The sequence below is a fragment of the Python bivittatus genome, unplaced genomic scaffold, assembly GCF_059951505.1.
Source record: "Python bivittatus isolate LINGU-HERP-01145 unplaced genomic scaffold, Pbiv_v1 ctg000340_np1212, whole genome shotgun sequence".
NCBI lineage: Eukaryota > Metazoa > Chordata > Lepidosauria > Squamata > Pythonidae > Python > Python bivittatus.
The window spans coordinates 23,847,584-23,860,148 of NW_028277056.1; the positions used below are offsets into that span (position 1 = coordinate 23,847,584).

The 12,565-nt window shown below is 39.2% G+C and overlaps 1 protein-coding gene across 1 annotated transcript in view; it reads left to right on the forward strand.

Annotated features, from left to right (window-relative positions):
- Positions 1–12,565, forward strand: part of PDS5B (PDS5 cohesin associated factor B) — a 109,090-nt gene that overhangs the window by 47,163 nt on the left and 49,362 nt on the right. Inside the window, exon 14 of the mRNA XM_007423510.4 lies at positions 2,242–2,323. Coding sequence (XP_007423572.2) covers positions 2,242–2,323 — 82 coding nt within the window. The remainder of the gene's footprint in view (positions 1–2,241; positions 2,324–12,565) is intronic.

Below are 12,565 nucleotides of genomic sequence, written 5' to 3' on the forward strand. Positions count from 1 at the left end.
CTTTCATTTTCTATTCAACCTTGTTTGTTGTGTGCCGATTTGGAGAGAGGGAGGTGGTAGAAAGCTGTGGTAAATGGAAAATCTGTTTTTGCCAGTGGGATATGTTGCACCACTGAACATATATAGTTGCATATAACCCACTTCTTCATTTCAATTTAGTTCTCTTATATAGTTAAAATAGGAACTGTTCATTATTATTTAATTTGTAACTTGCATCTTGGGTATGCTTTACTTAATGGACTGTAATTCTAAAGATGGAGGTATCTGTTAGATGAGATGGGTTGATATCTCCACACAAGTGCCTTAGGAGTGTGTTCTACTGTTTCTGAAGTGGCAAAAAACGTTGTTTTACCAGCACTGTTCCAAAACATTCAGCTGGTTCTAGGCATCACATTTGCCTACAAGTAAAACAACCTAAAGTTATGAATTATTTTTGTTGACTAATTAAATATGTAACCCTGAAAAGATGGTAATATTTATTATTCGAAGGTAGAATCCTCTGACCTGATGTACCCCTCATACATGGTCTGTATCATTGGCCACACTATTATGGGAGCAGCAATTCAGCATATGTGAGACTACCAGAAAAACTTTTTAAAGACAGTTTGTTGGTAGTAAATGAAATTAGAGATGAGTCATTATATTTTTACCTAGTATCTGTAATACATGTCATCCTTGACATGTAATGAATTTCCATCACTAAGTGATGCAATTGTAAAGCGCGATGTCTTGTGATCACATTGCTCAGCAACAGCAATCTCAGCAGTCCCTGTTGCCATCATTAACTGAATCCCACTGGTGGTTAGCCGAGGACCCACCCCCAAACTATTCCTGGCTTGGTCCCTCTCAGCCCTGAGTCTTGGTAAGATAAGGGATTGCCTCCTCTGCCTCCTCTTAAACCCTCCCACCTTAAACCACCCCCCATCTCCCCCCCCTTCTCTGCCTTTTTGGCCGCTCTGCACAGCGGCACTGCCCGCAGGCCTCTACCTTAGCGCCAATGCTGCCACCACCACTGAGAAATGCCACAGCACCTGAATTTTGATCACGTGACCGTGGGGGCGTTGCACTGGCCATAACTTTGGGGGCTGGGCATAAGGACCATTCATTCAGCGCTGCTGTAACTTTGAACCATCTCTGAACAAATGGTCATTAAGGGAGGACTATTTGTATTTCTTACAAAGAGCCATGTCTAATGCAGTTGATACATTTCTTAAAACTTTTGCAAACCAGGAGGCAGACATGAAGTCTATCTCCTAATTCTTCTCTATCCATAGTGAATCATTTTTTTCTTTTCTTTGAGTTTTCTGAATTGTGCTTTAGAAATGCATGTACACAGATGATAATCAGAATTGCTTCAAGTTTCTTACTTGTTACTGAAGCCTGTTGGATTGAGTCCTGTCCTCTGGATAATACAGAATAAACCTCATGCTCTTCTGTGTGATAACATTTCAAGATTTGAAGAATGTTATCACACCCTTCGCAATATTATCAGCAGTCTTCAACTATTCCTTGAAGGGCTTGTTTCCACACCCATAATTACTTAGTTTGTTCTGTTTTGAAGCTATCCAGTTTATCTTCATATTTTTTTTAAAATGCAGTGCCTAGAATTCAAAACAATATTCCAGATGAGGTCTGACTAGTGCTGAATTTCTCATGACTTAGAAACGACACAATCTGTTATGACCTTAGTTTAAGTATAACAAACACTTCATGCTGTATTATAATCAAGCATTAATATGAGTAGAATTTTGTGCCAATTCCTAATGCGTTGATCTGTTATTCAGAATTAATAAGTATTCCGCATTTTGTTTTGTATTTGATTTGAGTTATAGGATAATATTTAATTATTAGGATTGTTTTAATAGTCATATTTTAATTATTAATAATTACTATTTTAGTTATTAGGGTATTTATTAGAATATTTTTCTAATTATTTTTCACAACAGTATATTTTATTAGGATAATATTTAAAAGTTTGGAAGGTTTTGATTGGTAACAATAGTAGGTGTATACATTTATTTTGGTAACAGTATAATTTTGCAATTTTGTTCTGTTGTGAAGGTGAATTTACTAATCTAACTACAGAGTTTTCTATCAGTTTTGCAACAGAGGAGCTTTGATTCCGTAACTGTCTAAGTTGCTTCTTAGGAGTTTCTCAGTATTACAGAATTTATACAGTCTAGTGAGTTGCAAAAATGATTGTTATATCAATTATTGTTTACTTTGTTTTTTTATGATTAGGGCACTGAATGAAATGTGGAAATGTCAAAATCTACTGCGGCATCAAGTAAAAGATTTGGTTGACTTAATCAAGCAGCCAAAGGTAAACTTTTCCTTATGAAACTCTACATGTAGCAAAATATTTTCAAGACTTCTGCTTGAATTTTGTTGCACTTATGGAAGGAACTCTTGAGATTTTTTTTTAAAAAAACGATAATATTAAAGTGAAACTTTGCTATATGCCAATATTTTCTATCCTAATTACTAGAAATATTTTTAGTATACTTAATTTTGTGGGAAACTGTTTTAAGCCTATTTTATTTCATTTTCTTAGTTTAATATCATGCTTTTCCATCCCCAAGGCAGTCTGTACAGATGAATAGATGAACAGGTAAAACCCCAGGCAGTGACTTGCCACCAAACATCTCTTTGATGTCCTTGCTCTGAAAATTATATAGAAAGCGGTTAAGCACCACATCTACCTCCAATGACATATCTATCTTCAGCAGTGCCTTTCATCCCAATATAAGATCCACTGCAGTAGCAAGAACATCCTAGGAGGATGGTTTACTTTCTGGTAAAGGATATAATCACCATGGAAGCCATTTTATGAATAAACAAGGTTCCTATCATAGCCATTTTGTAAGGATGCCCAACTTGTGCTATCAAAATTCTGTCAAAAGTATCCCAGCCCAAAACATTTCTTTGCCACTTTTAGTATATTAACAGAAGCAAGAGAAATAAAGAGATACTTCACAATATACAGTACATCTACCATTAGGGATAGGCAAACTCATTTTTCTCAGCACATAATGTTTCAATGAATATTGGAACGTTCCATTTTTCCTCTGCCTAGCGTGGCCTGGTCACTCTGTCCTAAGAATTGTTTTCAAACAGCAAATCTATATTTAAAATACCTTTAGAGTAAGGGTTTTTTAAAGGACCAAGAAGATCCAGGTTCAAATCCTCAATCAGCTGGGTTTTTGTACACTGCTTGCCTCCCATGTGTAAATGGCTGGAAATGATGCCAGTTTAAGAAATCCATACCAGCTTTCAAGTTTTCTCTCTGCTTTGGCCATAGTGATAACTAGGCTTAAGTAGATATTCTGCTAGACTGTTATTTCCCCTCTTATCCATCCCAGGAAAATGCCATTTACTTTCCATTTTGTGAGTCTTTTGAGGATTTATGCTGTTTTTATTGGAAGTGCCCACTTTCCTTCAGCATATATAGTTGGACTGTTGTCACTACAACTTTCATCTGTTTTTCCAGGATTTTGTCACCAAAAAACTGGAAGGATCCCTTTAAAATTCACAAAGAAATTTCTACGAAGTACTGCACTCTCTGATTTTCTTAGAGAACAATGTAAGACATGCTAAGGCATTTGGGGCAGGATCTATTATTTTAAGGCATTGGAGCAGTTGGTGGTAAAAATCTATGATGAGCAGTGAAGTTTAGAGCCACTTCAGATATAGTGACTGCTGGTAAATATTTGAATACTTCCTGGAACAATGATGCTGGAAATTTCCAACACCAATTTTGTAGTTAACCTAGCCATCTAAGGCAAGAAGATGGGTGGATAATTGTGATACCCATCCAGATTGTATGTTGAAGCATCATAGCAGGGAGGGACTGTTGCCTTCATACTTTGCATACTGGTAGTCCTCGCTTAACAACCATTCTTTCAGCAACTGTTTGAAGTTGTGGTGGTGGTGAACAAATGGTACTTACACCTGGCCCTGAAGTTACAGCTCTTGCAGGGCCCCCCAGTTGGCATTTGGCAGCCTACCCATACTTACAACTGCAGATCCACTTCAACTCCCCCAACCTGCCTTTCTCCCCCCCCCCCCATCTCTGCCCCTTTGGTTACCCTGCCCAGCGGCACTCCTTGGCAAATCATGTGCACTGTTCTTGCAATGCTTCAGAAGGCTTCTGAAGCCTTCTGAAACTTTGCGAGAAGGCCACGTTCGCCATTCTCCAAGGTTTCAGAAAGCCTCAGAAGCTTTCCAAACGGTTTCTGAAGCATCACGAGAGTGGCATGCACAATTTGGAGAAGGATGGGCACAGCCTTGGGGAAAAAGGCCTGGCGTGGCCAGCAGCTGCCTTGCATAGGGCCAGGCCGGGCATGCCTCATGAACAGCGGGAGGAAGACAGCAAAGGTCATCTGGGAATGGCAGGGCCTGCGGAGTGCAGCGTGGTTAGGGCTTTGAGCCTGGGTTGGCTGGCCACAGTGTGGGACTTGAGGCAGCACCTACCTAACTCTCCCCATCTCTGCCCTTTTGGCCATCCTGCATAGTGACACTCCTTAGCAGTGGCAGCAATGGGGCTGAAGTAGAGGCTCAGGGGCAGTGGCAGTCGGCTGCTGAAGGCCCATGGCTTCTATTTCAGCCCCAGTGCTGCCATCGCTGCTGAGGAGTGCTGCTGTGCAGGGGGGCCAAAAAGGCAGAGATGGAGGGTAGATAGACGGGTGGGGGGAGTTGGAGGAGACAGTCCCTTACCATACTGAGGCTCAGGGCTGGGAAGGACCAAGCCGGGAATGACATGGGATGGGGTTGGTCCTCAGCTAATGACTGGTGGGATTCAGTTAACAATGGCAACAGGGACTGCCAGGATTTCTGTTGCTAAGCAATGTGGTCACATGACGTCGTGTTTTACAACCACATTGCTTAGTGATGGAAATTCCAGTCCTGATTACCATTGTAACTCAAGGAGTACCTGCATTAGGTTTTGTAGGTATGATAATAATGGGGATGATATATTAGACAGAACTTTAACATAATTCAGTAAAGAGTCTCTTCAGAATTTCCATGAAGAACTTCACATTAAATAAGGATTTTCAGTGAGGAAAGAAAGAAAAATTTTGAGAATATGCCTTCCTTCTGATTAAGTTATTGATTGAAACAGCTCTTGGATTAGTGTCAGTGCAATATTAATATATTTCATCTTCATTGCAAGAATAATATAAACCTGTTCTCATTCTTATTTTTCTTTCCCTCTTATTGAATCTGATAAGTATCATTCTTATATTAAATATACCTATGGTCAGGTGGTGTCAAGTCATAATAATCATAATTTTTACCATGTGAAAGCATATGTATGCATTTGTATGTTTACACATTGGTTGGTGAATCATAGATGTATTGAAATGCATTACTTAGATCAGGTTAAGGGGGATACTTTATGGATTCAAAGATCAAAAGTAATATGTGGAATATTTTCACATTTATCATGTTTATCCTCAATAAATCCAGTATTGGAAGCTATCAAGGGTTATAGAAATGTCAAAAATATTTGATGTCCTTCAGCCTGTTAAAGCAGCAGAATCCATGAAGTAGTGTATCTAAGTTATCTCTGAAAGGGTCTTTAAAGCAGATCATGCAGAATTCTGACAGGTAATCAGTGCTTTATTCTGTCTGTTTTTTTCTGATAAGGAATAGAAGAATTTAATTCCAAGAAACTACCTCATTTATGTTTAATCCCCTGCAAGACTTTATAGAAAGATCCTGTCCTATTTCAAGATCAGCATTCATTAGCTTTTTATGATGGTCTGTATTGTTAGACAGTTCTGCAGGTTGGCTCATGCTCTCAAACATTAAAAATTGCAGGTAGAAATATTGCCTCTTTGGTGATATGGAAAAATTGGATAGAAGTGGGGATATTAACATCCGATAGATGATGAAGATGAATTTTTTATCATATTCTGTGTTAAGAGATAAATATCATCTATCAGATGTAACCCAATGACCATATTTACAGTTACAACATTTGTTAATAACATTGTTTGGACGAGCAGCATTTTCAACTTCTGAGATGTCTGAGATATTAGAGCAATTCGTTAAAACGTTTAAAACTAAAAAAACAACTATTAGTTTTTATAGGTATTTGGTATCAGCAAATCAATTTGATATGCAGATGTTAAGAAATGAGTGGAATAAGGAATTATAGCTTCCTATATTGTCTAGACAATGGGAGAGTGTTTTACCTTCTATAGCAAGAGTGTCAGTGGACCTCAAATTACAACTTGTATAATATAAATAATAAACTATAAATAATATTTAGAATTTATTGGGGTCCATAACATTTGTATAGAAAAGGATTGTCAAAAACAGCATTTTGTTGTTGATGTAATAAGGATAATGCTTCTTTAAAACATGTTTCTACAATGTCCTATACTTAACCAAGTTTTGGGAGAAAGTAGTGGACTATATAAATATGATTATGTGACAAAATCTAAAATTTTTAGAGGATAATATTCTTTTGAACTATATATCTAGTACATGAAACTTGACAACCAGACAATGTAAATGGCTTCTCTGTGCCCTTACTATGGCCAAAAAACTGATATTGCAGCATTGGAAAGATAAATGCAATATTGGAAAGATAAATCCATTTATTCAGTAGATTGAAGATCTGATTGTACTTGCTACTTACAAGCAGATTGCCTATAGATGTAGACTTTGTATGGACAAGTATAATGAAATATGGGACTCATTTATACAAGATACAGTAGGTTAAAAAGTATTTTTAAAATTTAACATTTTGAGAAATTGAATATCAGTCAGGTTAGGTAAGAAAAACAAATTGTAAGAAGAAATCCCATCAGCTTTCTGCTACTGATCACATCAGCTAAAGTCTATATTGATCAGCAGCATGTTCCCAGCATTCCCCATTTGGTCAAAGAGACATTCTCAATCATGATTACATGACCTTCCATTTTTCTAGAAAGCAATTTATTTAAACTTTTGTAGTATAATTGTGAGGGTTCTTTGATTTCCAAGGACTGGACACATCACAGCATACCAAATCTGTACACAGTGCTTTATTGCAGCACACACCTTCCCCAACAAAAGACTCTCCACCCTTCTAGGACTTGCAAGGTGATCTTGCCATGTAAATATGTCTTTAATACTCAGTCCTTTAATATTTATTTCAAGCAAATGTCTATAAAGTGGCATACAACATTCACCTTCTTCCAAAAGTCTTACACTGGTTGGGATGAGGTACTGCCTCAGTGTGATTGTTCCTCTTTTAGTTGCCACGAAACTCCTGGCAAAACTCCAAGCAGGACTCCCACTAGGATATGCTATTCATCATAGCTTGTGGTCCTGGCAGTTGATTAATAGTCCTCTTGCCTGCTTATAATAGCTGTCAATCTCCAGATGTTGCTTCCACTTCCCTGTCTGCATGCCGTTTGCTTATCCCCTTTTCTCCTACACCCCTCCTCGCTCTGTCTTAACGTTTGTTTTTTGTAAGTTAAGGACCTGGGTTGGGTGCGGCTGCCCCTGGACGTCAACGTGTCCTTGAAAATGCCAGTGTATGGCTCAGTTAGCCAGGCAGCTGGAACATTGGTGTAGATGCTTGTGAGTAAAGTTGTGAGTGAATGCATGAGGGAAGTGGGGGTGGGAAGCATTTCTGCCTGGCTGGAGCTACTTTTTCCAAGTGCAGACAACAATCCCAACTTCATTCCTTCACAATAATATACAGTTAGACAGAGTGGCAAAAGTTAATGAATTATAAGAACTGTGTTGCATTTAAGTGCAGAGTCCAAGTATTTTGATTCTGCAACTTTTATTTGTGTATTCATTTACTGAGATGAGTCCCATATTTCATTATACAGTGATACCTCGGGATACGAACGCCTCTGCTTGCGAATTTTTCGGGTTACGACCAGCTCTGGCCCCAAAATTTTACCTCGGTTTGCGAACTCCGCCTCGGGGTACGAGCCATTTTCCGCCCGTGCCACGTGGTCCGCGGCCATTTTCTGCCCGTGCCACGTGGTCCGCGGCCATTTTTCCGCCCGTGCCACGTGGTCCGCGGCTGTTTTTCCGGCCCTGCCGCGTGGTCCGCGGCCGTTTTCGCGCCGCGCCGGGCTGTTTTCGTGCCGCGCCGCGCCGGGCCGGGCCGTTTTCGCGCCGGGCCGCGCCGCGCCGGGCCGTTTTCGCGCCGCGCCGGGCCGTTTTCACGCCGCGCCACGCTGCACCCGGCCATTTTCGCGCCGCACCACGCCGCGCCCGGCCGCTTTCCGTGTGGTCCGTGGACGCCAGAACGGATTAACGGTAATTACATTGAACCTTATGGGAAATTGCCTCGGGTTGCGACCAAATTCGGGCGGAGGGCGGAACGGATTAACCGGATTTACATTGAACCCTATGGGGAAATTTGCCTCGGGGTGCGACCAAATTCAGAGGGCGGAACGGATTAACCGGATTTACATTGAACCCTATGGGGAAATTTCCTTCGGGTTACGACCAACTCGGGATACGCCCAGAGTCACGGAACGGATTAAGTTCGTATCCCGAGGTACCACTGTACTTGTCCATACAAAGTCTACATCTATAGGCAATCTGCTTGTAATTGGATGATGTATCTCATTATAATACTGAAAGGGTACTGGAATTTGATTTCTTCTCTTTTTCATATTTACATTACTTTATCGCTACAGTTCATTTATGACAATACAGATAGATGTATCCATCACCCTATATTCCCTCTCTCTCTCTGTGTATACACACACACACACACACGCACAAACTTACGGGCAATAAAATAAATGACTATAAAAGAACAAAAGAACAAAAGAAAATGACAAAAGACATAGTGGTGTAAAATATCAGTAAATAAACAGAATTTACAGTTGACATAAAATGTAGAATTCATTGTTTCATTGACTGAATAATTAATTGAATATATAAAATTAAAATATTGTATCGTCTTGAGAAATATAAATCACTACAAAACTCTAAACTGTGTTAGTTACATTGATATCACCGCTATTTATCATTATCTAAAATCAAGGTACATGATCTTATGGAAAGAAGAAAAAAAAAATACAAAAAACAATCAGTGGAAGCAATATTTAGTTTTGAATTCCCTCCCATTATTCCCGACTGGTGATTATATCAAATTATTTATAAACACTAAAATGCTTTTAGTTATTGCCTTTACATTAGATATTTCCTGCTTAAAACCATACTCTAAATATCTAAGTTTGCCTTGTTGTGTGACATCTAATATGTAGGGAAACCATTCTTGCTTAAATTTAGTCAAACTTCTGTTCTGGATGTATACTATTAATTTTGCTATTGCTGCATATTTCCAAGATCTGATAATGTCAGTATCTCTTTTCTATTGGGGGCCGCATTTGTCTTCATGGCCTTCAGCATATATTGTATGCTATTGGCACTTAGGAAATCCCTCAAACATGCTTCTTCCAACAGGCCTGGAGATCCCAGGGAAGTAGGAAGCCTGTGAGATGGTTACACTGAGTGTAGGATGCTGGTCCGTTCTCCCACGGTCTTATTTATATTTGTGTTTAAATTGTTTTTAGTTGTTTTATTTTTTTTTTAATTGGTGGTTTTACTGTACCCTGTCCAAAGTCATGTCTGTGAGATGGGTGACTATATAAATATATAAGAATAAATAAATAAATAAATAAATAAATAAATAAATTGTTGTTTATTTATTTGTTTGTTCTGGAAAGATTCATAGTAGGACAAACTGAGGTTTCAATTCAAGCTTTGTTTTTAACATTTTTTTGAATAATGCTGGGTATTTCTTTCCACTACTTCTAAATTTCATGATCAGGCTACTGTCTTTTGAGATAAAGTAAAAAAAAAAAAAAAAGTAAGCAAAAGAGAGGAGATAAAAGAAATTCTAACTAAATCTAGTTAATACCTACACCATTCACTGTATCTCTCTATACCTTTCTTGCTTCTAACACATCCATACATTGAATCATACATTGCTTTTTAAACTTCTCACTTGTTTCTTTTTGAAACTCATCAACTCCATCCAATTACAACTTTCTTGGCCCCTCCATCTTACATCATATACTTGTTTTGTGATTATCGCTTAATTTTTTTCTATACTAATTTCTTCAGTCATCCGTTTCTACTGTATTCAACTGTTCTGACATATTCAGTTCTCATTTCCATATAAAAAAATGAGCAGAAGCAAGGTGATATATGTAGTGTTTTTGCTTCATATCAAATGTTAGTTCCTTAACATAGTCCACATTGATTGATTGATTGATTGATTGATTATGTGCCATCAAGTTATTTTCGACACCTAGTGACCACATAGATAGATTTTTTCCATGACAATCTGTCCCTAACCTGGTCTTTCAGGTCTTCCCATGGTGCACTCGTTGCCACCGCAACTGTGTCCATCTACTTTGCTGCTGATCATCCTCTTCTCTTTTCTCCCACCCTTCCCTGCATTAGAGCCTTTTCCAGAAAGCTTCACATGATGTGTCTGAAGTATGATAATTTGAGTCTGATCATTTGTACCTCAAGTGAGAACTCTGGGTTTGTTTGATGATCCATTTGTTTGTTTTCTTGGCTGTCCATGGTACTTCTCCAACACCACATGCTGAATTGCAAAATACTGCTGAGCGCTGACTATGGATGAGACCATCATCTATAATCAAAGAATTACACATCAGACAGAAGAAGACTAAGAAAGATCTGATCCCACTAAGATGTAACTTTGAGCCCATTCCAGAAGAATATAAGGTTATAAGATTGTGGTTAGAAACAAATTCAAAGACCTGGACCTAGTGGACAAAGCATGCAAGGAACTGTGGGAAGAAGTGAAATGATTTTAAAAGAGGAAGCCAAACACAGTAACAAAAACCAGAATGAAGAACACACTGGTTGTCAAACAAGGCCATAGAAATAGCAAAGGAAAGAAGACTAGCAAAAGCCACAGGAGATCTAGGGAAAACTAGAGAATCTAATGCAAATGTCAAATGTTGGGAGAAAAGGTGTATCTGTGTAAGTAAACAGCAGAAAATAGCAGAATAGGAAGAACAAGAGATCTGTTTAAGAAAATCAGAGAAATCACAGGAACATTCCAACCTGGTGTCACTGTCATAAGGAACAAGCATGGAAATGAATTAATGATGGAACATAATGTGAAAAAATGGAAGGAATAGATGGAAAACCTGAACAAGAAGTTCAGCTCAGATGGCACTGTATACAAGAGAGAAGAATATGAGGGGGAACGGTAATGCTTAAGGAGGAAGTCAGATGATGTATAAAACAACTGGCAAATAGGAAAGGGGTAGATGGCAATCCCTAGAGCTTTTAAAGGAGGCTGGCATGGATACAGTAAAGATCATGACAGCCCTCTGTCAACAAATATGGAAAAAGCAGCATGGCCCAAACACTGGAAGAGATCTATCTATATCTCAATCCCCAAAAAGGGAGACTTAGGACAATAGCGCTAATACATGCCTGCAAAATACTGTTGAAAGTTCTGCAGAAGACGTTTGAGCCCTATATGGAGAGAGGAGTGGCAGTGGAACAAGCAGGCTTCAGAAAGAACAGGAGAACATGAGACCATATAACTAATGCTGGATGGATGATGGAAACAGCAAGAGAACATAAAGAAGAGCTTTACTTCTGTTTTATAATCTGCTCCAAAGCTTTTAATTGTATTGATCATTCAAGACTTAGAAGTCTCTCAAAGCAAGGGGTATACCCCAGCATCTGATTCTTCTGAATAAGAAATCTCTACAATAACCAGGAAGCCACAGTGATAAAGGAAATTGGAAACACAGAGTGATGTACCATTGGACAGGACTACATTCTATTGCTATACCTCTTCAGTCTCTACATTGAATCTATATACTACTAATACTCTCATGTCTGTAACCTTTAACTGGGCAAAACAATGCGTCATAGGGCAACAGTTTTTGAACCAAGGTACCTCAAATGGGCTAACTTACATAATGCATCCATAATCCAGGGCCCATTACTCCTGTGGGATTGAAATTTGGGAAATTTGTGGCTGCTTCAGCACTGCTGTGCTGCTGGGGTCAGCCCAGGTCACGTGATAGTCATGGGTGTATCCCTGACCTCTTTCCCACCTTCCTCCGTCCCCTGCACCCAATCGGCTGGCGGCAAGGCCTGACAGGTGAGTGGCAATTGGCTGCTTTGGAAATGAGGCAGTTACGTGATAATCATTTACAACGCTCCCTTCCATCTTCCCACAAGCAAAGTCAATGGGGAAGCCAGCAGCAAGTTGCAAGTCATTCACACTCCCGCTGCTTTTTTGCCCTTAGTCACTCTGTTTCTCTGTTTAGATAAGGAAATATTTCTGAAACGACCCAACAGGTCATGGGTTGTCTAGTATATCATATAGGCCACAAGTCTGGAAGAACTAAATGTTGGAGTCAGAATTGGTGGAAGGAATGTCAATATAGGAAGTCCCCAGGTTACGAATCCCTGGCTTACAAACAACGCATAGTTACAAGCAGGCTGTTAAAATGGCTGCTAGCTGCTGGCAATGAGATCTGATTTAAAATAGTAGACAGCATTCTCCCCCTGCAATCCGCCAAACTGC